Here is a 25726-nt window from a genome sequence, read left to right on the forward strand (position 1 = left end):
AATTCCGGATGGCACACACCATTAACATTACTGCACGCCTCAAGGCACACTCTCGTCCGGGACAGCTGCCCGAGGGCTCATCCAGACTTCCTTTTGCGCCGCATTTCTAGGTACAGGCCTGCACTGCGTCCGAGCCCCCTCACCGACTTTTTGGCCACTTGCCTTGCAAAAAGCTGCTCTTTACTGCTAAACTGGAGCAAACAGCAATCCGGTGAAATCCCAAATTTCCGTTTGTTCAAATTCAGCATTAAAAAGCGGGCTTTTGCAGTGGGTGGGGGAGTGCTCAGACCTGGATCTGGAAAGCACAGACCTAGTTCTACCTCACCTTTAAATCAGAACCAGTAAAGGCGGTGAAGGTACTGTGTGAGTGCCTGGAGGCGGTTGGAGGATGGATGGCGGCTAAGAGATTGAAGTTGAGATTGAGACAGAGGTTCTGTTTTTGGGGGACAGGGGGTGGCTGGGTGTGGAGGACTCCCTGGTCCTGAATGGGGTAACTGTGCCCCTGAAGGACCAGGTACACAGCCTGGGAGTCATTCTGGACTCACAGACGTCCATGGAGGCACAGGTCAATTCTGTGTCCAGGGCAGCTGTTTATCAGCTCCATCTGGTACGCAGGCTGAGACCCTCCCTGCCCGCAGACTGCCTCGCCAGAGTGGTGCATGCTCTGGTTATCTCTCGCTTGGACTACTGCGATGCGCTCTATGTGGGACTACCTTTGAAGGTGACCCGGAAACTGCAATTAATCCAGAATGCGGCAGCTAGACTAGTGACTGGGAGTGGCCGCCGGGACCACATAACACTGGTCCTGAGAGATCTGCATTGGCTCTCAGTACGTTTCCGAGCACAATTCAGTGTGTTGGTGCTGACCTTTAAACCCCAAAATGGCCTCAGTCCGGTGGGAAGGCAAACGGCGTTTCCGTGCTCTGCTCTGGTTCGCCAGAAGCGGCTTAGTCCTGCTGGCCACATGACCCGGAAGCTGTACGTCGGCTCCTTCGGCCAATAAAGCGAGATGAGCACCGCAACCCCAGAGTCGGCCACGACTGGACCTAATGGTCAGGGGTCCCTTTACTTATACCCTGCCTTGGGACCTGCCAGTGTTAGCCACAGATTTTCACATGACCTTTTCTCTTTTCCAGACTCAGGGTGTTAAATTTGGGTCCCTGTTCTCTAACTGAAGGTTGCTGTGCTACTCCTTGTAAGGAACCCTGAACAAACCAGCCATCTTTCTTGTAACACTCGAGGTGATTGAGAAGAAAGGAGGGAAGTGTGAAAAGATACAAGGAAAGCAAAGGAAGCAGAGACGACAGTTCAGCTTGAGAAATAAGGAAGATTTATTTAGCAATAGCCAAGAAGCTCTAACACCACCGGCCAGGGCTTAAGTGCACTTACAGAGAAAGAAATTCCATAACATCCACTGCTTTTGCAAAAGGAGAGAACGAAAGGAAAAATGGAGAGGGAAATCCCAAGAGGCTTTATGAAGGAACCACCTGTGGAATGCCAGGAGATGCAGAAAGGCCTTCCTCTGAGAGTCCCTCTAAGCCAGGGGTCAGCAAACATTTTCAGCAAGGGGCCGGTCCACTGCCCCTCAGACCTTGTGGGGGGCCGGACTATATTTTGAAAAAAAAAAATTGAACAAATTCCCCACAAATAACCCAGAGATGCATTTTAAATAAAAGCACCCATTCTACTCATGTAAAAACACCAGGCGGGCTCCACAAATAACGCAGAGATGCATTTTAAATACAGTGGTACCTCAGGTTAAGAACTTAATTCGTTCCGGAGGTCTGTTCTTAACCTGAAAGTGTTCTTAACCTGAAGCACCACTTTAGCTAATGGGGCCTCCTGCTGCCGCTGTGCCGCCGGAGCCCAATTTCTGTTCTCACCCTGAAGCAAAGTTCTTAACCTGAAGTACTATTTCTGGGTTAGCGGAGTCTGTAACCTGAAGCGTATGTAACCTGAAGCATATGTAACCCGAGGTACCACTGTAAAAGGACACATTCTACTCATGTAAAAACACACTGATTTGTGGGCCGGATTTAGAAAGTGATTGGGCCAGATCTGGCCCCCAGGCCTTAGTTTGCCTACCCATGCTCTAAGCAGTCTGGGCTGCTGTGAGAGAGCTGCCCCATGAACTGAGAGCAGGTGCCTTCCTTTTCAAATTGCATTTTCTTGCCTGAGGCATCTGCCAGTGTTGCTGGGCATGCTGGCACCTCTGCCCTGACTGCTCTATGGCAGGCGCTTTCCTGCCCTTACGACCGACACACACTCATTCCGTCTCGAAAAACATTCATTTGGCACTGTCCAGCTCACTCCACTTTCATGCCTCCCGCGTTCAGCAAGGTCTTGGGATATCAGGGCCTGACCTACGTTGAGAGCAGCAGCCCAGCCCCTTCATTGCTCTTGCCCAAACACAGAAGTATCTCGGATGCTCCCTTCCTGAACAAGACCAGCAGGATTATGCCCTCCCTCTCAATTCACCCCAAAGGCACTTTCTCCCAGAGCTGCATCCCTGAGAGCCCAAACTACTGAGCAAACAATAGGCCTGACTTCCTCAGGGGAGATAATTTGGCTTCAAACTTGCCGGGTTAAGAAGAGAAGAAGAGTTCGGATTTGATATCCCGCTTTATCACTACCCTACGGAGTCTCAAAGTGGCTAACAATCTCCTTTCCCTTCCTCACCCACAACAAACACTCTGTGAGGTGAGTGGGGCTGAGAGACTTCAGAGAAGTGTGACTAGCCCAAGGTCACCCAGCTGCTGCATGTGGAGGAGCGGAGACGCGAACCCGGTTCCCCAGATTACAAGTCCACTGCTCTTAACCACTACACCACACTGGCTCTTAAGTGGCTCCGGATGTAACAACCCTGGTGAGATAAACCGTGGCTTCTCAACCTAAGAGAGCCATGTGCTGCTTCCCTCTTGCAGGAAACTCACTTGTTTTCCCAAGCCACGGTTTCCTGTGAGATCCAGACCAGGAAACAGTAGCTTAAGGGCTCCCTCCCTCCAAACCTGGATATGCCACAAGAAACCAAGAAAGCTTTGCTGAAGCTGCACAAGAGAGGGGAAGGGACGCAGCTTGTTCAATGGCTTATCACATTTGCATTGCTTTCTCTGAACCAAGAGTGGAAGGAAAGGGTGGAGAGCAGCCGCAAAAGAAAGGTCTTGTCTTGCAGACACAGGTGGAATCCTGTGGATGCTATGTGAAAACTGCCATGGAATTTTTTAAAAATTAAAAAATCCAATTTGCTTAATAAGAACTGCACAGCAGTTAAATGCAACGTGTCTCCCTGTGCAGCTGTATCTCCCTGTTCATCGTTGTGATTTCTCCAACTACATCCCATGACCCTTGTTTGCAAACAAATCCTTGGGAGGATTTGCAGAACACCCTGGAAATATTAATATTAATCCCAAATCTTCCTTTGGTGCCTTATGCTCCCCAACAGGGAAGGACAGAAGCGATCGTTCCTCACAAACCGAGGCAACGGCCTGCAAATTAAATAATGGCAAAGTCTGCAGCGGCAGCAGGAGAACAGAACAAAATTCGAGCTATGGAAACACCTAAGGAAAGGTCAAACTGAGCAAAAGCCCAACAGCCCCATAATGTTTCTGAGCACATGATGCTTCTTCAGGGCAGTATTAAGAGGGCAGCAGGGATCTCTGCACCACCTGAGCTGGAAGGAAGGGCACTAATGCTTCTTCTAGCTGCCAGTCATAATATGGGCCAGATCTCAGAGATTGAAATGCTGTCTTGCACGACTGAGTTCTAGTTCAGTTTATGCTGCGCAGGGACCACCCCGTTGTTTTACTCAACAGCTCCCTGAAAGTGAGCAGTCCATTTTGCAGGGACGCGGGTGGGCTGTGGGTTAAACCACAGAGCCTAGGACTTGCCGATCAGAAGGTCAGCGGTTCGAATCCCCGTGACGGGGTGAGCTCCCGTTGCTCAGTCCCTGCTCCTGCCAACCTAGCAGTCTGAAAGCACGTCAAAGTGCAAGTAGATAAATAGGGACCGCTCTGGCGGGAAGGTACATGGCGTTTCCGTGTGCTGCTCTGGTCCTCTGGTTCATTGCAGTTCTGAGTTGTGGGATTTACTGTTTTGTAGGGTGGCGCTGTGGGTTAAACCACAGAGCCTAGGACTTGCCAATCAGAAGGTCGGCGGTTCGAATCCTCGCAATGGGGTGAGCTCCCGTTGGACGGTCCCTGCTCCTGCCAACCTAGCAGTTCGAAAGCATGTCAAAGTGCAAGTAGACAAATAGGTACCGCTCCGGCAGGAAGGGAAACGGCGTTTCCGTGCGCTGCTCTGGTTCGCCAGAAGTGGCTTAGTCATGGTGGCCACATGACCCGGAAGCTGTACGCCGGCTCCCTCGGTCAATAAAGCGAGATGAGCGCCGCAACCCCAGAGTCGGCCACGACTGGACCTAATGGTCAGGGGTCCCTTTACCTTTACCTATTCTGAACACAGAAGCTCCTTTAGGATTCTTTTGTGTCTTAAGTTAAAACTAAAAAATCTGGACCTCTCGCTTGCAGTACGCCGCTCGCCCTATCCCTCAGAAATCCACAAAAGAGAAAGCAGGGCAGGAGAGGCCATGTCTCACGTGGGGAAAACAACCTGGCCAATGGAAGGCCAGGGCTGAGATGCTACTTCCCAAAGGACAATCACAACATGGAGCCAATGGAATGCTTAACTACCGATGATGCCAAGCATTGCCTGAGTGCATCTCAGAGAACAAATACAGCAAAGTGTATAACATTTGCCTCCATACAAAACACGCATTGCAACCCCCCAAAAAGTTCTTCTCTGGCTCAGGTTCAAATCCAAGCTAGAGAGGGACATATGTAGTCTTTGCTCTGCCTCTCACCCATCCATTCCGCACACTTGGAATTTGCTTAGAAAGAACTGAGCCGTTTTCTGAGTTTAGACAAAGAAATTCTAACTTTTCTTGTGCCCAGTTCCAAGTTCAACTGTAGCTCTGACACGTCTAGGAGATTTTTGGGACGAACGCAGAGGCAGCCTGAGCTTTCAGACACACAGGCCTCTTTTGTTTAGTTGCTTCCATAAGGAACCCGCTCCTATGTTCCTGCAGTTATACGTTCAGGGGACTAAGGTGCCAGAGTTACGACAAAAGAGGACGATTTGAGCTTCTGGAACTGAGGCTGCCGTGTCAAGAATTTCAACGGTATTCAAAAATTGTAGGAGAAGTTATCAGGCCCACACTTCTAATACCAATTCCAACCAAGGTTCGATCATTTAACCACAGGCAACCTGTCATAATTGAATTGTTTCAGAGGTTTGCAGAAACGTAAGGCTATTGGTCCTGTCTGGAAGCTGACTAGGGATTATCCTAAGTACGGGGGGCAGCAAGGGAGGAGGAGGGGAAATCCCTCTGCAGGGCTTTTGCGGATGCGACTCAGTAGCCGAATCTAACCCACTAGGTACACAAAAGGCCCCTCTGAATTCTGCCACCTGTATGCATGATGCAAAGGAGGCCAAATTGAAGGTCCTTGCTAAATTTGCATAATTTATCCAGCGTCTAATAGGTATTTTGGGGAGGGAGAGTGTTATGAAGAGACACCTGGACACTGGTAACCTCTCACTGCTGGCTTTTAAAGGTTTCACCAGGAACTGCTGACACCTTTTCAGCTTTTCTAAAAGAAAGATGAGGATCCTCAAGATGCTGTCATTTGCACCCAGTATCCCTTTTTGGTGGTGCAATATGGCATTAAAATACATATATAAATAAATGAAAACAATTCCTGAGACCTTTGGGCGCCCCGGATAGCGGCTCTTGCCTTCAGGAGGAAAACCGCCACCCTACTCCTGACTTTCAGGTACCAAGACACAGAAAAACAGAGAAGCAGGCTTTCCCCGGCCTGTTTGCAAGGAGGCCTGAGCCCCCCACTCTCTCCTCCCCTGTTGCTTGCCACGGGCCTGAGATCTCTGCCTCCTCTTAAATAGCAACCTCTTCATCCAAGCTATCTCCCAGGCCCTGCTTGTCGAGGACACTGAACAGGCGGAGCGAGTCCTCCTGGCCCCACGAGTCCCACTCCTCACTGTCGTCCGCGTTGGACTCGAACTCGGAGGCGATCCCCGACTCACGGAACTTGAGGAGCTCCAAGCTGCCCAAGGGAGGGCCATCGCCAGGGAGGAAGCAGAAATATTCCAGCTTCGCCAGGCAGTCACTCCTACCTAAGGGGCTGGCCAGAGAGCTGGCAGCGTTGGAGAAGCTGGGGTTGAGCTGGAGGGGGTGAGTGTCTTCTGGCAGAGGGGTGCTGGGGTCACACAGAACGGGCAGCCCGCCGGGGCGGAAGGTGATTTCCAACAAACTATCCCGAGAGCCTCCTGAAAGACAAAGGAGAGAAGAAGCAGCGTCAGGCCCTGTATCCAGTCTGCCTGATGGGAGAGAGGGAGGCTCAGGCATGAGATCCTCTAGGCTGGCAGCAAATGTCAGGTAAAAAAAGGCAAAGGGACCCCTGGATGGTTAGGTCCAGTCAAAGGCGACTATGGGGTTGCAGCATTCATCTCACTTTCAGGCCGAGGGAGCTGGCGTTTGTCCACAGACAGCTTTCTGGGTCGTGTGGCCAGCAGGACTAAACCACTTCTGGCATAACAGGACACCGTGACGGAAACCAGAGCGCACGGAAACACCGCTTACCTTCCCACCGCAGAGGTACCAATTTATCTACTTGCACAGGCGTGCTTTCAAACTGCTAGGTTGGCAGGAGCTGGGACAGAGCAACAGGAGCTCACCCCGTTGTGGGGATTTGAACCGCCGCCCTTCTGATCGGCAAGCCCAAGAGGCTGAGTGGTTTAGACCATAGCGCCACCTGTGGTCAGCAACTGGCTAAGCAACAGGAAATAGAGAGCAGGGGGGAAAGTGACAGTTCTCCCTACAGAGGGATGAAGAAAGTGGAATTTCCCCGAGGATCATGGTTGGGACCTGTGCTTCTTAACTTCTTCATTAATGATCTAGGGTTAGGGATGAGCACTGGGGCAGCCAAGTGGAGGAGACTGTCCAACACAAGGGAAATTGCATGCAGCTGGGTCCATGGCGTGAGAGCCTGAAACCCAATGGAGAGAATATGGCCACCTTTGGGGAGCTAGTGAGAATGAGGCTTGTGAAAGTCAAGTCAGTCGGACAGTCAGTATTTGAGAACACCACCCTCCTTGGTGCTTTACAGACTCCCTCTATCAGTACAAGCTAACCCCCCCCCCCATTTTCATTTTATATGGGCTGAAAATACATGTTTCTTTAGGTTGGATTCCTGTGGGATTTTGCTGGTGCATTCTGATTTGTTTTGCTTTGATTGCCTTGCAAACTGCTTTTAGCAATTGGGAAAACAGTATATAAATATTTTAATGAACAGATCGAGGGAAATCCCTGCCTCACAGTCAGCGGCGGAGTAAGCCGATTGGGCGCCTGGGGTGGCGCATGTGCCCTGCGCCTAGGGGCCATAGCTGTCAACTTACAGATTTGAAAATAAAGGACCAGCAGCCTTGAAAATAAGGGACCAGCAGCCAAAATAAGGGATTTTGCTTAGCTTCTGCACATCGGGGCTGCTGTCGTCCTGGCGCGAGGAGTTCCACTGGCCCCTGTCTACCCGAGAGAGAGGGAGGGAGAAAGACTCTCGCCCACGAGCCCGGCATGAGGCGGTTGCGGCGCCTCAGTGGCTGCTGAAGCGCCGCCCTTCTGCGTCCCTCCCCATCTCCTCCTCTTCCTCCTCCCTCAGGCCGCCTCCGGCTTCCCTTGGCATCACGGCGGAAGTCTCGCAAGAGAGGGGCTGCCTGCCTGCCCTCCGCCACCTGTCTCCTCATGACACGCCCCTGAAGGGGAAAAGGGAGAGACGGAGATGTGGCAGCTCGTGCACTCTCTCTCTTGAGGGGGAGGACCCTGAGCCACTGCTTCCCTCCCGAGCCGGGCGAGCATGAAACCCGGGAAATTTAAGGGACATCATCAATCCAGGATAGCAGCGGGAAACGGCGCTGGGATAAGGGAGTTTCCCTCCAAATAAGGGACGGTTGACAGCTATGCTAGGGACGGGGCCAGCCACCCATGGGGTGGGGCAAGCCAGGGCAGGACGCTCCGTGGGGCCTCCGAAGAGTCCGCCTGCCTCCTCCCACTCAGCCGCCCTATACCTGAGGGGGAGGTGGCAGGCGGACCGTTTGGGGCAGAGTGGAGCCCGTGGGCGCCCAAGCCATTGCGTCACTCCCAGGAGAGACGGGTGGCTCAGGCGCGCTGCAGACCCCACGATGAGTGCCATTTGGCATTTTGTCACCCCCCCAGTGGTGACACCCGAGGCAGCCTGTCCCCGCCGCACCCCCTTCCTCCGCCCCTGCTCACAGCGTCACTGCGATCGTAAGCACAAAGGCGGAAGAGCAACTGTCAGATGAAAAGCTTGCTCTAAGCGTTAAGGAGAAGCAGAAGAATGACAAGGGAGGAGGAATATGAAGGAGGAGGAGCTCTTACTGGGGTTGGATCCCAACAGCTTTGCCTCTAGTTCTTGCACCTGCTTCACCAGAAGCGAAATATGGTTCAAGAGGTCCTTATTCTGCAGCAGGAGCTGGTGCACTCGGGCTTGGGCCTCAAGGCGGGCAGCGGCCTCTGTTGCCAGCTGGTCCTTCAGCAAGTGCACCTGCAGGAACAGAGATAAAGGAAGACTCAGGTGAGATGCTCAGAGGAAGCAGGGAAGGAAGCAAAGGGAAATCTTCTCGGAAGACACTCTGCACCCATGTAGGAACACACTTGCTGGGGCCGTCACAAAACTGCCAGTTTCCCCAAATTGGGGAGGGGGCATTTTAAGGGGTGGGGGGGGGGTCCTGAAACATTGCAAATTGTTTTGTGGAGAAGGCACCCAATGGCGTGGCTTCCTGCCTTATTTTTACAGTACTCCCCCCTCCCCCCAAGAGGACATTTTGGGGACATACATTATGTACAATGTGGGCACACCCACATTTTCTACCGCCTGGCAACATGCCTTCAGGCCAAGCATCTTTGCCATAATAATAATAATAATAATAATAATAATAATAATAATAATTTATTTATTTATACCCCGCCCATCTGGCTGGGTCCCCCCAGCCACTCTGGGCGGCATCCAACAAAACACTAAAATACAATAACCTATCTCAGAGACAGAAACAAAATTGATAAAAACTGGTTTCGGGTTTACAAAGAAATAAAAATAAAATAGGGATGATCACTTCTCAGGCCATGCTAATTTTAATACGGAAGAAGCATATTCTTTTCTTTAATTCAGCGATGTGTAACTGGAAAGGAGGAAGTGCAATTATAGCATAAATCACGCAAGCTCTAGAATTGCTATAAATATGAAAAATGGCAAGAAGATTCAATCACTGTATAGAATGGGAAGGGAGAAAAAAACTCATTTCTTACTTCTATAGCATATTGTTAAATAAACTGCAGCAGACAGAAGGGTGGTCCTTCTTGAATTCATGTACATGAGTGTTTGGGTTTTTTGTTATGGAAAATGTTGTCTTCGACATTGTATTTGGCCGATGCATGTCTTTTCCCATTGTATATAAAGTATACAATGCTTAGAAGTGATATAAATTAAACAAAAACGAACAAAATGGAGGCATGGCTCTGTTTCAAATAACTTTTGCTGGAGTTGGTGATTCCCTAAAGGACCTGTCGAAAATTAATCGCCTCAAAGTATTCAGAATTCACGAATCAAGACTAAACATCAGGTAATCACTGTTGTGGCTATGATGCAAAAAATAGCCCTACTTACAGTCACAGAAGCTAGCTTCAGAAACAGACATAAGTAATAAATCACTGTGTAACTAAATGAAAAATCTAACAGCAACCGATTATTATTATTTAATCAATGATCAAATACAAACCTACCATGTATCATTGTAAAAAGCCGGGATGCAAGATATATACTGAAGCATTGTCAGCTTCCTTGTAAATGTATCTAACACTTTGCAGAGCAACAGAGGCAAAGAAAGCCAGGTCCTTACACATATTTTGAAAGAGGGGGGAAACCAACAGAGGGAAGGAAGTGTGAAGGTAACTGGGACAAACTGTGTGAGAATGCAGTTAGTAAAGGTAAAGGGACCCCTGACCATTAGGTCCAGTCGTGACCGACTCTGGGGTTGCGGCGCTCATCTCGCTTTATTGGCCGAGGGAGACGGCGTACAGTTTCTGGGTCATGTGGCCAGCATGACTAAGCCACTTCTGGCGAACCAGAGCAGCACACGGAAACGCCGTTTACCTTCCCGCCGGAGTGGTACCTATTTATCGACTTGCACTTTGATTTGCTTTCGAACTGCTAGGTTGGCAGGGACAGGGACCGAGCTACAGGAGCTCACCCCGTTGCGGAGATTCGAACCGCCGACCTTCTGAGTCCTAGGCTCTGTGGTTTAACCCACAGCACCACCAGTTTCTAAAGAGTGGGTAGAAAATGCGCCCAGGAAAAGTGGATTTTCACAACATGTCACAGGGAGGAGAAACGTGATGGGAACTGAGCAATGCTAAGAGCCAGAGAGAGGGAGCTTTCAAAGCTGAAATCGAGGCTTGGTGCCTGGACAACAGAGGAAGCCGTGGCCGTTGCTACTGGATACAGAGAGTAACTGAGCAGAGGAAGGCTTAGGAGAAAAGATCTTGAGTTTGAAATTGTGATGAGACATCCAATTAGGCAGGATAAGCAGTTGGAGGTGCCAGACTGAACGGAGGGAGAATGAGCTGGGGCAAAGAGGCAGAACAGCAGTATTCTGGTGATATTGAAAGCCAAGATAACTGTCGGAAGCCGTGGTGGGATAGCGGGCAGATTTAAAAATAGCTAGGAATGAGGAACAGACTCCTGAGCAACATTCCGTGGAAACACTGAACGAGTAATAATAATAATACAAAACCCCCTAAAGAATCATGGCAAGAAAAATCGATGGACTATGCAGAACTGGCAAAACTGGCATATAAGCTACGGGACAAGGATAACTGTGACTTTAAAGATGAATGGGAACCCTTTACAAAGTATTTGAAGACGCAACAAAGCGAACTGGACTCCTTGGCTGGCTTTGAATAAACATTCACCATCTTTTTATTGATAATAATCAGCTAAATAGTTTGAGGGTCTATACAGCTGTGTAACATGAGGAAAACAGCCTTTTTAGAGAAATCAAAGACTGGAACTGAGGGAAGATGGCGGGTGGGGGTGGGTGGGTTTTGTGGGGGAGGAAGGGGGAGGGAGGAAAAATGGGGGCGGGGAAATCAGGATGATATGTTTCTGCATATGTTTTGTTTTAATTTTGAATAAACAAAGTTTTTTTAAAAACAGGATAGCAGGCAGAATTAAAAATAGTTAGGAATGAGGAACAGACTCTTGAGCAACATTCTGTGGAAATACTGAATGAGCAATAAAAAACAAACGCAGGAGAGTGAATGAGAAGAAGAAGAAGAGTTTGGATTTGATATCCCGCTTTATCACTACCCTAAGGAGTCTCAAAGCAGCTAACATTCTCCTTTCCCTTCCTCCCCCACAACAAACACTCTGTGAGGTGAGTGGGGCTGAGAGACTTCAGAGAAGTGTGACTGGCCCAAGGTCACCCAGCAGCTGCATGTGGAGGAGCGGGGAAGCGAACCTGGTTCACCAGATTACGAGTCCACCGCTCTTAACCACTACACCACACAGAGTCACAGGGACCCAATAGGGCATCTCTCTCATGACACCAGCCACTGGCCCTTTAAGGCATCTGGTGATTTCTAGGACAGGAGAATTTCATGCACCGGCTCTGCCCCATGGATCCCCTTGTGCTCTTCCCTCCCGCAGAACAGAGATAACAACCTGCGCCACGGCCACTTGCGTCTGCTGCGTCTGCTGCTGCAAAAGCTGCTGCAAAAGCTGCCTTTGGTGGTGAGCAGAGAGAGGGGTCCCTGGCTCAGACAGCTGGGCAGAAGACGGGAGCAGCATCTCGGGGGAGGCCGTCAGGTTGTCCTCATTGTGGAGCAAGCCCTGAAAAAGACAAGCAAGCTGCAGGGAATCAGAAACAACAACAACAACAACAATTTATTATTTATACCCCACCCATCTGGCTGGGTTTCACCAGCTACTCTGGGCGGCTTCCAACAGAATATTAAGATACAATCATCTACTAAACATTAAAAGCTTCCCTAAGCAGGGCTGCCTTCAGGTGTCTTCTAAAAGTCTGGTAGTTGTTTTTCTCTTTGACATCTGGTGGGAAGGCGTTCCACAGGGCGGGTGCCACTACCGAGAAGGCCCTCTGCCTGGTTCCTTGTAACTTGGCCTCTCACAGCGAAGGAACCGCCAGAAGGCCCTCGGCACTGGACCTTAGTCCCACTGGGGGAAAACACCACGGAGTTGCTTTGATTTGCCATATCTAAGGCAAGAAAGATCAAACCCATCCCCCAAGATTAGATCCACAGAAAACGCGGATCTTTCCCCACCCCCCAAGATGACTCTAAGGCTTGGGAAATTTGCCCTGCAGGCCTTTCTTCTGCTCCTGTGCTGTGGCTGCAGCCTGTTCTTTCGCAGACTCCTGGTTCTACGGAATGGGAGGCAACAGATTTTCGTATGCTGAAGTCCCCCCCCCCCCCCGCCCCAAGATGAATGTAAAGGTAAAGGGACCCCTGACCATTAGGTCCAGTCATGGCCAACTCTGGGGTTGCGGCGCTCCTCTCGCGTTATTGACCGAGGGAGCCGGCATACAGCTTCTGGGTCACGTGGCCAGCATGACTAAGCCACTTCTGGCGAACCAGAGCAGCGCATGGAAACGTCGTTGACATTCCCGCCGGAGTGGTACCTATTTATCTACTTGCACTTTGACGTGCTTTCAAACTGCTAGGTTGGCAGGAGCAGGGACCGAGCAACGGGAGCCCACCCTGTTGCAGGGATTCGAGCCGCCGACCTTCTGATCGGCGAGTCCTAGGCTCTGTGGTTTAACCCACAGCGCCACCCGTGTCCCTCAAGATGAACGTACCTTGGTGCAAAGAAGGCCAGGCAGCTCTCCCCCGACAGCATCAAGGTCCGTCACTCCCCTGTTGAACTCCAGGTGGTGCCTCCCCGGCAGCCCAGAGTCCACGGCATCAATGTCCGTTTCCTCAGCGGCGACAACCGGCTCGGCTTCAGGCAAGGCTAGGAGAAAACAAAGGGTACCTTGAGAGCATGGTAGTGGAGGTGGGAATTATCCCCAAAAACTCTTGGTAGAAAATGGAAGGAAGTCCGCAAGCTTCTCCTCTAAGGGTCAAGGGGGCTGGTGGAGGCCCCGTGTGGCCTCCATGCCAAGGGGCAGGCAGTGGGTGGGTGAGGGAATTGTGTCAGGCGGCAGAGGATCCACCCCCCGTGGCAGGACGCCAGGAACGGATAAGGCAAGGGAAAGTTCTTACCAACTGCTTTTTATTCAATATTCACAGAGAGAGGCTTGGGAATATAGCCTCTTGGAATTATGGTGTTGCCCCGAGTGAGTGTCCACCCCCATTCTTCTCTCATGTGTCACAGCTACGGGTGCTGCTATGTGCCCTCTGCCTTTGAGCTCTTTGCTCTCCTACTTTCAAGGCTCGCCAGGTTCTGGGAGAGGGTGGTCTGGAATGCTTTCTAAAGACACTGAGTCCATCAACTGACGCCCCTTTGGTGCTTCTTCTTCTTCCTCCTCTCCCGTTATTTCCCAACTTTCCCACTCATCTTCCCCTGACCTGTGACCTCCCTCAAACCCCTGTTGTAATTCTGAACTGCCTTCTTCTTCTCTGGAAGGGTCAGGCCGGGGAGGCCGTCTCCATCATTCCTCCTCTGCCCAGTCCCTGACAGAATGGAGCCAGATTTTTGCTCTGTACACCCTCTCAACTCGGCGTCAGAGGGAGTTTCTCAAACTTTGCTCTTGTCCCAGTCCCACTCGTCACGTTGCTGCAGGCTGACACTATGAGGACGGAGGACCCAGGGGTGGTTATGGAATCGTAGAGTCACAGAACTGTGGCGTTGGAAAAGGGACCCTTCCAGGAATCTCAACTGAAGCATCTATGACAGATCCACACAACTCCTGGTGGTTTCTGCCAGGCCTGTTGCTCTGAGAAGAGAGTGATTCTCTTCAGGGCTTAGTCCGAGGAGGAGGAACATCCAGACTGAGGAGGCCAGCAGCAGCCTCTTAGCCCTCGCCCACGCACCTGGCGCCTCCGGGTCTTCTCTGCCCTTCTCGCTCTGGCTGTCCTCTTGGCCGTCCGCGTTCTGGTGAGTGTGCTGCAGGCTCAGCTTGTGGCAGACCTCAAACGCTTGCCCCACAGTTCGGACAATGCGCATGGCCTGACTCTGCAGAGAGGCAAGGAAAGAGGTTCTTCCTGGGACACAAAGAACAACGGACCCTTTGCCAAATCAAGAGCCTCCTGCCACCTCTGCCCTGATGCAACTGGAGAGAAACCCAAGGATGCAACTCCAACCGGGGGTAGCACCGCACAGGATCCTGACCATTCAAGCAGTCCAGGCAAGGCATTTGTGCCCAAGTAACTGCCCCCAGCTCCCCCATCCTCTCTCTCTCTTTTTAATATAATTTTTATTAAATTTTACAATTTAAAATACTCATTAAACATCCTTAAGATATCAGTGACTTCCTTTCTTCTCTTTCCATGGCTCATTTTGCATATAACAAATCCCTGCATATTTTAAATAAACTAAACCATTCAGTATTCCATTATTACATCCATCAAAACTTGTTTACACTGTTGAATTTATCTTAATGCTGCCAGGGTTTTCAGCTGTACACAATTATTTCCCATAGATTCAATAAACGTTCTCCAATCTTCTCTAAATGTATGTTTTTCTTGTTCTCTTATTCTATAGGTTAAGTCTGCAATCTGCCCATATTCTGTCAACTTAAGTCCCATTCTTCTTTGGTTGGGACTTTTTTGGGCTAACGAAACATGGGCCGCAGTAGTGACATACAGAAGTAACATTTTTTGACACCTGGGAATTTCAGTCTGAATCATCCCCAACAGAAAGGACTCTGTATTTTGGGAGAAAGTACTTTTAATTCTTTCCCCAATTTCTTATAGATCATTTCCCAATACTCTTCTACCCTTTTACAAGTCCCGCACATATGAAAGAACATTCCCTCCACCTCTTTGAATCTCCATGGGAAGCCAATTCTTAAGTCCCGAGGGGGCCCCTCCAGATGTTTCAGTCTACCATAGCATGTAAAAACAGAAAGAAAGAGTAGAAGAAAGGAAAAATCCTTTGGCACCAGAGGTGGTCTTTTCTCATACTAGCTTGAATCTGGGGGAGAAAATTGCCTTCCTTGTAACCTGCTCACAATCCCCATCTAAGTAGGTCTCAGGTTCCACACTGTGTCTCCAGCTGCAAGCTCTGCCAGAGGTGCTAACTCCACATTTACACCATGATCCTGCCCCGCAAAGAAAGATACTCAGAGGCCACCACCCCAAGGCTTGCCTGCTGCTGGCCAGACCAGACCAGCTTGGAGCTCACCTTCTTCTTCGACTTGAAGACGTTGCAGCGGAAGACGTTGCTGGAGCCATCCCTGGCAATGTAGCTGAAGATCTTCAGGTCCTGGGAATCGTGGGACACGTAGAATATCCTGCAAGAATGGCACAGTAATTGTACACGTGCCCAAGATGTGCAAAAGAGGCTCCCATGCTCTTTGGCTGGGATGGGAGCCTGTGGCCCTCCAGGTGTGGTGGGATTCACAAGTCCCATCACCCCTGGGCACTGGTCATACTGGTTGCTGTGGGTGGGAGTCCGATAACAGCTTCCCGCCCGGGCACAAGGGAAAATCAGGACATGGGCAAGTAGGGAACTCCTGTCTTGGAATGGTTATTTGGGGTGGGCCCTGCATAAAGAAGGGATGCGGGTGGCGCTGTGGGTTAAACCACAGAGCATAGGACTTGCTAATCAGAAGGTTGGCGGTTCGAATCCCCACGACGGGGTGAGTTCCCGTTGCTCGGTCCCTGCTCCTGCCAACCTAGCAGTTTGAAAGCACGTCAAAGTGCAAGTAGATAAATAGGTACCACTCCGGCGGGAAGGTAAACGGCGTTTCCGTGCGCTGATCTGGTTCGCCAGAAGCGGCTTAGTCATGCTGGCCACATGACCTCCGGAGCTGTACGCCGGCTCCCTTGGCCAATAAAGCGAGATGAATGCTGCAACCCCAGAGTTGGCCATGACTGGACCTAATGGTCAGGGGTCCCTTTACCTTTACCTGCATAAAGATAAAAAGGTAAAAGTAAAGGACTCCTGGGCAGTTAAGTCCAGTCAAAGGCAACAATGGGCTTGCGGCACTCATCTCGCTTTCAGGCCGAGGGAGCCGGAGTTTGTCCGCAGACAGCTTTCAAGGTCACGTGGCCAGCAGGACTAAACTGCTTCTGGCGCAACAGAACACCAAGACGGAAACCAGAGCGCATAGAAATGCTGTTTACCTTCCCGCCACAGTGGTACCTATTTATCTACTTGCACCGGCGTGCTTTCAAGCTGCTAGGTTGGAGGGAGCTGGGACAGAGAAATGGGAGCTCACTCCATCGGAGGGATTCGAACCGCTGACCTTCCGATCGGCAAGCCCAAGAGGCTCAGTGGTGTCGCCCACAGCGCCACCCGCGTCCCTCTGCGTACAGGACATCAGGCACTAATGAAGGACACCAGGCTTCATGTGGGAACGCTCAGAGTGGTGAGAGGACCTCTCAACCAGAAAAGTCCACCTGCTGTCAACCTGAAGGGCATCAACTGGCTCTTGTGAATAGTGAAAAGCAAGACCATGTCCTTTTCCATTTTGTGTGGGGTTTTTTTCCTTCTTTTAAAGCGACCGAGCCCATCCTCCCCTTGTGCCTCGTTTGCAGTGTTCCCTTCTTCCTCAGAAAAGGCACTGCTTCCTCTTTTATTAATCTGCCAGCAGCGGCCAGAGGTCCAACTGTAGATTTCCTTTGGCCAGACACCGACCGACCCAAGTTAAGTGTGCTACGAGCCGACACTCCTTCCCTGCTCTCGAGATCTCACCTGTAAATCGGGTCGTGCATCACCAGCAGTTTGCTCTCGTCCCAATCCCACTCTTTCTTCTGCAAAAGAGAGCTGCGTATAAGCAAGACAGATGCCTCACTGAGTGGCAGAGTTATTACAAAGTTCACAAGGAAGGGTTTGTGCACCCATCATCCTTCAGGTGACCTGGCATCAGCTGATGTCACCTGCAACCCACAGGGCGGGCAGGATGAGATTTGACTCTGCATTGGCTGCAGGTGACTTTTGCCAGGAAGGAAGAGGCAACTGCAGCCAATGCAGCAGGATATGGCCCACAGTAGCCAGCTGATGGGCAAGGCTTAGGTTCTACTCAGGTAAGAGGAACGCATAGACAAACAAGGCCTGTAAGCTGTAAAGGTAAAGGTAAAGGGACCCCTGACCATTAGATCCAGTCGTGGCCGACTCTGGGGTTGCAGCGCTCATCTCGCTTTATTGGCTGAGGGAGCCGGCGTACAGCTTCGGGGTCATGTGGCCAGCATGACTAAGCTGCTTCTGGCGAACCAGAGCAGCACACGGAAACACCGTTTACTTTCCTGCCGGAGGGATACCTATTTATCTACTTGCACTGGCGTGCTTTTGAACTGCTAGGTTGGCAGGAGCAGGGACTGAGCAACGGGCGCTCACCCCGTTGTGGGGATTTGAACTGCTGAGCAGAAAAGTGTCCCGAGCAAATATGGGGGGAAGAGTCGGCTCTCACGGAGCCAGATAGGACAGTGGCCGCCTCATGAAAGTCAACGATTTCCTGCACAAAAATCTCCTTCCATCCAGTCTAAGGGAGGAATAGCACAGACGGGGCCCAGAGCTTATTGCAGCCCGGGAAATCGGGAGCTCACCTTCTTCTTCTTCTTTTTCTTCAGCAGCACCTTCACGCCGTCCACGGACACCATGAGAGTGACCTTCTTCTTCTTTATACTTTTGGCTTTGAACTCGTACTGCGGGGAGCAAAAGCACAATGGGAAGGAAGGCCCCCTCAGCAGCGTCTCCAAGCTATTTGTGAAGCACACGAATCCACCCCTTGGCCTGCCACCCGCAGAGGCTTATTTCATGCGCAAGGCAGCCCCCATGTCACAGCTACCATGTTTCCTAGGGGCACTTTCTGTGGACCCTGGTATGCGCAAGCAACCTCATAAAGGGGGCCAGGCAGGTGGGCCACGGACAAGGGCAGCGTCAGCAGAAGATGCAATGTGCTTGGAGGGGATACCCCAGCAAGGAGCTTCCGCAGGCCTGGCCAGCTGTCTGCCTGTTGAGGAAGAGGCCTTTTCTTTCTGTTTTACATTTTAGAATATTCACTTAACAGTAAAGGTTAAGGGGACCCCTGACCATTAGGTCCAGTCGCGGCTGACTCTGGGCTTGCGGCGCTCATCTCGCTTTATTGGCCGAGGGAGCCGACATACAGCTTCCGGGTCATGTGGCCAGCATGACTAAGCCGCTTCTGGCAAACCAGAGCAGCGCACGGAAATGCCGTTTACCTTCCCGCCGGAGTGGTACCTATTTATCTACTCACACTTGACGTGTTTTGGAACTGCTAGGTTGGCAGGAGCAGATACCGAGCAACGGGAGCTCACCCCGTCCCGGGGATTTGAACCGCTGACCTTCTGATTGGCAAGCCCTAGGTTCTGTGGTTTAACCCACAGTGCCACCCACGTCCCTAATATTCACTTAAACAACCTTAAAATATCAACGACTTCCCTTCCTCTCTTTCCATGGTTCATTTTGCACAACATAAATAGCTGAATATTTTTCATAAACTAAACCATTCAGTATTCTATTATTATTGCACCTACCAAAACTTATTTACACTGCTGGATTTATCTTAATGCTGCCCACGTTTTCAAATATACACAATTTCCCTGCATATATTCAACAAACATTTTCCAATCTTCTTTGAACCTATGTTCTTCTTGTTCTCTTATTCTATATGTTAGGACCGCAAGCTGTGCATATTCCATCAGTTTAATTTGCCTATCTTCTTTAGTTGGAACCTCACTCGTTTTCCATTTTTGGGCTAACGAAACACAGGCCGCAGTAGTGTCATACATAAATGACCTTTTTTGACACCTGGGAATTTCAGTCTGAATTATCTCCAATAGAAAGGACTCTGGGTTTGGTTTCGTTTTTTGGTGTGGGGGGGTGCTTTTAAACATTTTTTTCAGTTCATTATGAATTATTTCCCATCACTCTTTTACCCTTTTACAGGTCCACCATATAGGATAGAACATACCCTTTCCTAGCTTCTGAGCCACTTTTGACTTGTACAAAACAGAGAAGTACAAATGAATGATGGGACAAACTTGCTGTCTCAGCACTAACATGAAGCACAAGCCTCAGGGGCACATTTGTCATGAAGTACAGCCCTCCACAGAATTCCTGAGAGCAAGCTCCATGGGAATAATAATAATAATAATAATATATATTATTTCTACCCCGCCCATCTGGCTGAGTTTCCCCAGCCACTCTGGGCAGCTTCCTACAGAAGGTAAAAAAAACATTAAAACATTAGTTGTTAAAAACTTCCCTAAACAGGGCTGCCTTCAGATGTCTTCTAAATGCCATATAGTTGTTTATCTCTTTGACATCTGAATGAACTAAGGCAGGACAAGACTGACAAGGTATGGTTACTTTCGTCCTAAAACCATCAAATACAGTGGTACCTCGGTTTAAGATCAGTCCGGTTTAAGAATGATTTGGTTTACAAACTCCGCAAAACCAGAAATAGTGTCTTGTTTGAGAACTTTACCTCGGTCTAAGAACGGAAGCCGAACATTGGAAGGGCACCAGTGGCTGGAGGCTGGAGGCCTCATTAGGGTAAGCTTTTGGTTTAAGAACGGTCAGATTTTGGTTTAAGAACGGACTTCCAGAACGGATTAAGTTAGTAAACCGAGGTCCCACTGTAGTTTCATTCAGGATCCTGAGACATCCTCTGGAGGTATGATCCCCTGAGTCACAGGTGACCCCTGAAAGATTTTAAGACTTCAGTATGTTCTCTGCATCAAGATCTCAGATTGTGTGACAGAGCCTCTATGCACCTTCAGGTCCAGAGTGAAATCCGAGCCTCTGATGGAAAATTATTGCACAAGCTGCTTTACAATAACTGTTTTATACAGGAGAATAAAGCAAGGATTGTTTTCGTACATGATTCACAGCTGCTGAGAAAGACCTGCTGAAGACTAAGGGCTCATCCATACTTAGCCTTTCTAGCCACAGGCTCATGCTTCTCCAGTCCATGTTTTAACACTAGTTGTTTTTTGGTGTCCCCCCCCCGGTGCTTTTTTCAGGAAAACCCAACATTTACTACTGAATTGGAGCAATTTGAGTTGTCTGCAGATTGCCATTTGTTCCGATTCTGCAGTAAAGAGCAGTATTTTAAAGGGAGAGCACTGGGGCAAAAAGGAAGGAAGGAAGGAAGGAAGGAAGGAAGGAAGGAAGGAAGGAAGGAAGGAAGGAAGGAAGGAAGGACTCAAACACAGACCTGGAAAGCCCTTGCCCTTTGCCCAGAGCTGTGCAGAGCGAAGGTTAGTGTGGTTGAGCCCTGAGCAGTCTCTGTCACTTATGGGGAGAGGGTCCTTGCTTAGCAATAGGAAACCTTTTTTCCTTGGTGTACATCAGTCCATAAAGAAGGCTGATCGCCGAAGAATTGATGCTTTTGAATTATGGTGCTGGAGGAGACTCTTGAGAGTCCCATGGACTGCAAGAAGATCAAACCTATCCATTCTTAAGGAAATCAGCCCTGAGTGCTCACTGGAAGGACAGATCCTGAAGCTGAGGCTCCAATACTTTGGCCACCTCATGAGAAGAGAAGACTCCCTGGAAAAGACCCTGATGTTGGGAAAGATGGAGGGCACAAGGAGAAGGGGACGACAGAGGATGAGATGGTTGGATAGTGTTCTTGAAGCTACCGGCATGAGTTTGACCAAACTGCAGGAGGCAGTGGAAGACAGGAGTGCCTGACGTGCTCTGGTCCATGGTGTCACGAAGAGTCGGACACAACTAGAAGACTAAACAACAACAACAACAGTTCTTAAGGAATAGCAATACTGCAGATGAGACGCAGATTATTTCATGCTGTCAGAACCATGACAGAAGATGGTGCCAAGGAAGGACGTGTGAATCAGTCAAGATACCCAGGTGTTGGGAAGGTCCAAACACACAGTACAAAGTCAGGGGTGAGACATCCCTATCAGGAAACGTAAGGGCCATTGCAATAGCTGGAGGTAGCTCCTCCATTGGTGATGGAAGCATCATCCAACCATGACAGCTCTTCCTTTAACCAGAACAGAAGTATAAAAAGCCAGACAGCAGCACAGACTGAGAATTATTCTCCCTACTACATTTCTGCACTTTGGACCAAGTAGAGCAAATTATTTAATCAACGACGGACGGGGTTCAGTTCGCAGCTTGCTTCCTATATTTGTAATGCCAGCTTTGCAAACTGCATAGCTTTTGTTTTATCTGAAGTTTATTTTGCATTGCATTTCATTCCCATGGGCTCACCCAAATGCTCAAGTAGCCCTTTATTTTCTTTATTAGTTACAGATCTGTACCATTTGTAAAAACCACCCACTTCTGTAACCACAATGCAAACTCTTAAATGTTGTATCTTATCTTTAATAAAAATGTGAATGCCTCCTGGTTAAATCCTGAGTCGGCAGTTCTGTTTTCTGGCTTGGTTAGCCACCGGCATGTCCTCAAGCTAGATACCGGCCTTAACTGACCATTGGGCTGCTGAGAAGCACATTTACAAAGACTTGTCCGAGTGTAACTATCTCCTAAAGGGCCTTGTGCCATGGGAAACTGCTTCATGTCATCTCCATGACCCTTATTTATCCAGACAGACTTGCTCCAGGCAGGGAACCAGCATAGAATTCTGCATTTGCAAACCGCCAAGAGAGGGGCATATATCGATCATTTCGAGGCAGGAACAGGGAATGGCAATGTGAAAGAAAGCTGGATTTCCTTGTCAACAATCTCACAGAAGGACATAGGCCTGGTGCCAACATCAGATCATAGAATCAGGAAGATCCTGTTTGCAAAAGGTCACATGTGACAGAATTCATCAGTTTAATGCACACTGCTTCTACCTCTCAATAGTTTACACAAGCAAAACAAACTCATACACATATCCAGGGCGGTTATATAATATTCATATAAAATTTGGGACTGGGGAGTGGATGAGAGTCCCACAACCTCTCCAAACTGACCTTTGTCTTTAGCATCTCCTTTATTTCCCACAGAGGCTATTTAAAAAAGCAGAAACTCTACCCTTTTGCCATCCAAAATCAGGCTGTGGGGGAAGACAGGGGCCCTAAATCAAGTTCTCAGAACATCTAAAAGCCACAAAGCAGGAGCAATGAGCAAAGGGAGCCACACTGACCCATAAGGGGGGCAGAAATAATCCACAGAAGCATAATATATTTTATTAGGACCAACCAAACGTGTCACAAAATGGAGGCAACCTTTTTGTCCTCCAGAAGAGGCAAGAGTTGGAAGGGGAGTAAAGAAATATAAACAGCAAAAAGGTACAAAAGTATGCTTGGGCGTCAGCTATTCAGGATCCTGATAAATATTTAAATCCTTGCATCCAGGGGTTCAAATGCACAGAACAACAAGATCTTCCCATCTAACATCCTCCAGGCTTCAAAGCCCTTGGGAGTTCAAAAAGGGGAAATTTACCAAGGTATGAGGTGTAACACTTGGGATAAAAGTAAAGGGACCCCTGACCATTAGGTCCAGTCGTGGCCGACTCTGGGGTTGCGGCGCTCATCTTGCTTTACTGGCCGAGGGAGCCGGCGTACAGCTTCAGGGTCATGTCGCCAGCATGACTAAGCCACTTCTGGCAAACCAGAACAACGCACGGAAACGCCGTTTACCTTCCCGCCGGAGTGGTACCTATTTATCTACTTGTACATTGTGCTTTCGAACTGCGAGGTTGGCAGGAGCAGGGACCGAGCAACGGGAGCTCACCCCGTCACGGGGATTTGAACCGCCAACCTTCTGATCGGCAAGTCCTAGGCTCTATGGTTTAACCCACAGCGCCACCTGCGTCCCTTGGGATAGGACAGACGAAAGATAAAACGGGCCGCTCAGGAATAAATTATGCCATTCCTAGAGTCCTTTCCCCCAAATCAGTTTTCACTGAGTTGAGTGGATAATCTTCCAGCCTCTTTACTGAACACTTTTGGGATGTGAAACCATGTGAATCTCTCCACAGAGAATGCATCTACAGTGGTACCTCAGGTTAAGTACTTAACCTGAAACTGTTCTCAACCTGAAGCATCACTCCTGCTGCCGCCGTGCCGCCAGAGCACGATTTCTGTTCTCATCCTGAAGCAAAGTTCTTAACCTGAAGCGCTATTTCTGGGTTAGCAGAGTCTGTAACCTGAAGCGTATGTAACCTGAAGCGTATCTAACCTGAGGTACCACTGTATTAGGATAGTGGCTTGTGGAGAACAGCTGAGGTGCCCAGGGGGTTTTATATCTAACCTAGGTTTGTGCGGCTTAAAATGGCCACAAAAATGGAAGACAATGCAGATTTCCCCAGCCTATTTCTGATTTCTTTTTCCCTCGTGAGAAACGTGGGTAGCCAATTTCTTTAGGCCCATGGCTGGATCTTTGCCAGCCTTACCCGCCTGGGAGAGCAAAGCAGAGATGCTGGCGAAGTAATTCTAGGGTTCGCAGAACCATTTGTTCCCGCCAGGAGTATTTTTGGGGGGGGGGGCAGGGTGACAAACCGCTCGCCATTTTCCTATATTTCCCCATGGAGAAGGTCCCTCATCAGTTCTAGATCACATGCGCCCTCAAAGAAAGAAAAGGAAAAAGTTCACTGGGAGCATGAGGAGAGAGCAGGAACCAGTGAAAGTCTTGTGTGAGTGCCTGGAGGCGGCTGGAGGATGGATGGTGGCTAATGGATTGAGGTTGAATCCTGACAAGACAGAAGTACTGTTCTTGGGGGACAGGGGGCGGGCTGGTGTGGGGGACTCCCTGGTCCTGAATGGGGTAACTGTGCCCCTGAAAGACCAGGTGCATAACCTGGGAGTCATTTTGGACTCACAGCTGTCCATGGAGGAGCAGGTCAATTCTGTGTCCAGGGTAGCTGTCTACCAGCATCATCTGGTACACAGGATGAGACCCTCCCTGCCCGAAGACTGTCTCACCAGAGTGGTACATGCTCTGGTTATCTCCCGCTTGGACTACTGCAATGTGTTCTGTATGGGACTACCTTTGAAGGTTACCCGGAAACTACAACTAATCCAGAATTTGGCAGCTAGACTGGTGACTGGGAGCGGCTACCGAGACCATATGACACCAGTCCTAAAAGATCTACATTGGCTCCCAGTATGTTTCTGAGCACAATTCAAAGTGTTGGTCCTGACCTTTAAAGCCTTAAACGCTCTCAGCCCAGAATACCTGAAGAAGCGTCTCCATCCCCATCGTTCTGCCCAGATACCTAGGTCCAGCGCTGAGGACCTTCTGGCGGTTCCCTCACTACGAAAAGCAAAGCTACAGGGAACCAAGCAGAGGGCCTTCTTGGTAGTGGCACCGACCAGGTGGAACACCCTTCCATGAGATGTCAAGGGAATAAACAACTACCTGACATTTAGAAAACATCTGAAGGCAGCCCTGTTTAGGGAAGGTTTTAATGTGTGACATTTTAATGTACAGTGGTACCTTGGGTTAAGAACTTAATTCGTTCTGGAGGTCTGTTCTTAACCTGAAAGTGTTCTTAACCTGAAGCACCACTTTAGCTAATGGGGCCTCCTGCTGCCGCTGCACAATTTCTGTTCTCATTCTGAAGCAAAGTTCTTAACCTGAGGTACTATATCTGGGTTAGCAGAGTCTGTAACCTGAGGCGTATGTAACCTGAAGCGTATGTAACCCGAGCTACCATTGTATTTTTAATCTTTGTTGGAAGCCTAGAGTGGCTGGGGAAAACACAGCCAGATGGGCGGGGTACAAATAATAGATTATTGTTGTTGTTGTTGTTTGCTGCTGGCAATAATGTCTTGGACGTGCCATCTGTTCGCACGAAGTGCATCTTTGAAATCACTTTTCAGTGCTAGTGAAAACACACAAGGGGCTCCTCCATACGATCAGGAACCCTGGGCCAAGTGCGCTTCCCCTTATGGGAAGACAGATATTTATAGTTATTCTCGTTCGCACACACTTGCATGTTGCTGTCGCATTTAGCTCTTTGAGGCGGGTCTGGTCCTTTCTTTCTTTTTTTAAGCATTATAATCTGAAATTTGTAATTGTGTAGGATTAGAGAAACTGAATTGGATGGTTTGCGATAATGACCAAGAATTATATGTGGAATTTACACCTTAAACTTTAAATTCACAAAATAAAAATAAAAATTGAGGAGCTAGACTAAAAGTCGCATTGGCATAAGCGAACTGGATTTCCCGACACTGTTTTGATAGAATATGGGGGGTGGGTTTCTGCAAATTAAACTCTAGTCGGTCCGGAAAATATATTAAAACTCAGCACATTCTATCCAGCCTCTTGTCTGCAGATTAGGAAAGGCCTAAGGTGAAAAATGACCACATGCAACAGCAATTCCAGGCATTCCTGACAAAAGCCAGAGGCTACCACACTCCTCTGAAGGGGGCTGCAATTCGTTACCATGGGAGGAGAGAGAAACAAGAAGTGGCCGGGAAGGGGGGGTCGGTGGCATATCGGAGAGCAAATCCATGGAAGGAGAAAATCGGGAAGGTCTCCAACCATCACCTGACCTCCCCAGGGAAAGAAGCGCC

At 49.3% G+C, this 25726-nt stretch overlaps 1 protein-coding gene across 2 annotated transcripts in view; it reads right to left on the bottom strand.

Moving 5' to 3' along the window:
• LOC309371822 (carboxyl-terminal PDZ ligand of neuronal nitric oxide synthase protein-like) overlaps nt 1–25726 on the bottom strand; it is a 72530-nt gene that overhangs the window by 15645 nt on the left and 31159 nt on the right. The window contains exons 3-10 of one of the 2 annotated variants that reach the window (XM_081914870.1): nt 17810–17908; nt 16959–17017; nt 15444–15552; nt 14132–14273; nt 12955–13109; nt 11802–11969; nt 8462–8627; nt 6184–6336 (exon numbers count right to left, since the gene is read on the bottom strand). In XM_081914870.1, coding sequence (XP_081770996.1) covers nt 6184–6336; nt 8462–8627; nt 11802–11969; nt 12955–13109; nt 14132–14273; nt 15444–15552; nt 16959–17017; nt 17810–17908 — 1051 coding nt within the window. Of the gene's footprint in view, nt 1–6183; nt 6337–8461; nt 8628–11801; nt 11970–12954; nt 13110–14131; nt 14274–15443; nt 15553–16958; nt 17031–17809; nt 17909–25726 lie in introns of those variants that run through there. The other variant, XM_081914871.1, reaches the window with a different exon arrangement.

The sequence above is a fragment of the Podarcis melisellensis genome (genome assembly GCF_964234715.1).
Source record: "Podarcis melisellensis genome assembly, chromosome: 6".
Lineage (NCBI taxonomy): Eukaryota > Metazoa > Chordata > Lepidosauria > Squamata > Lacertidae > Podarcis > Podarcis melisellensis.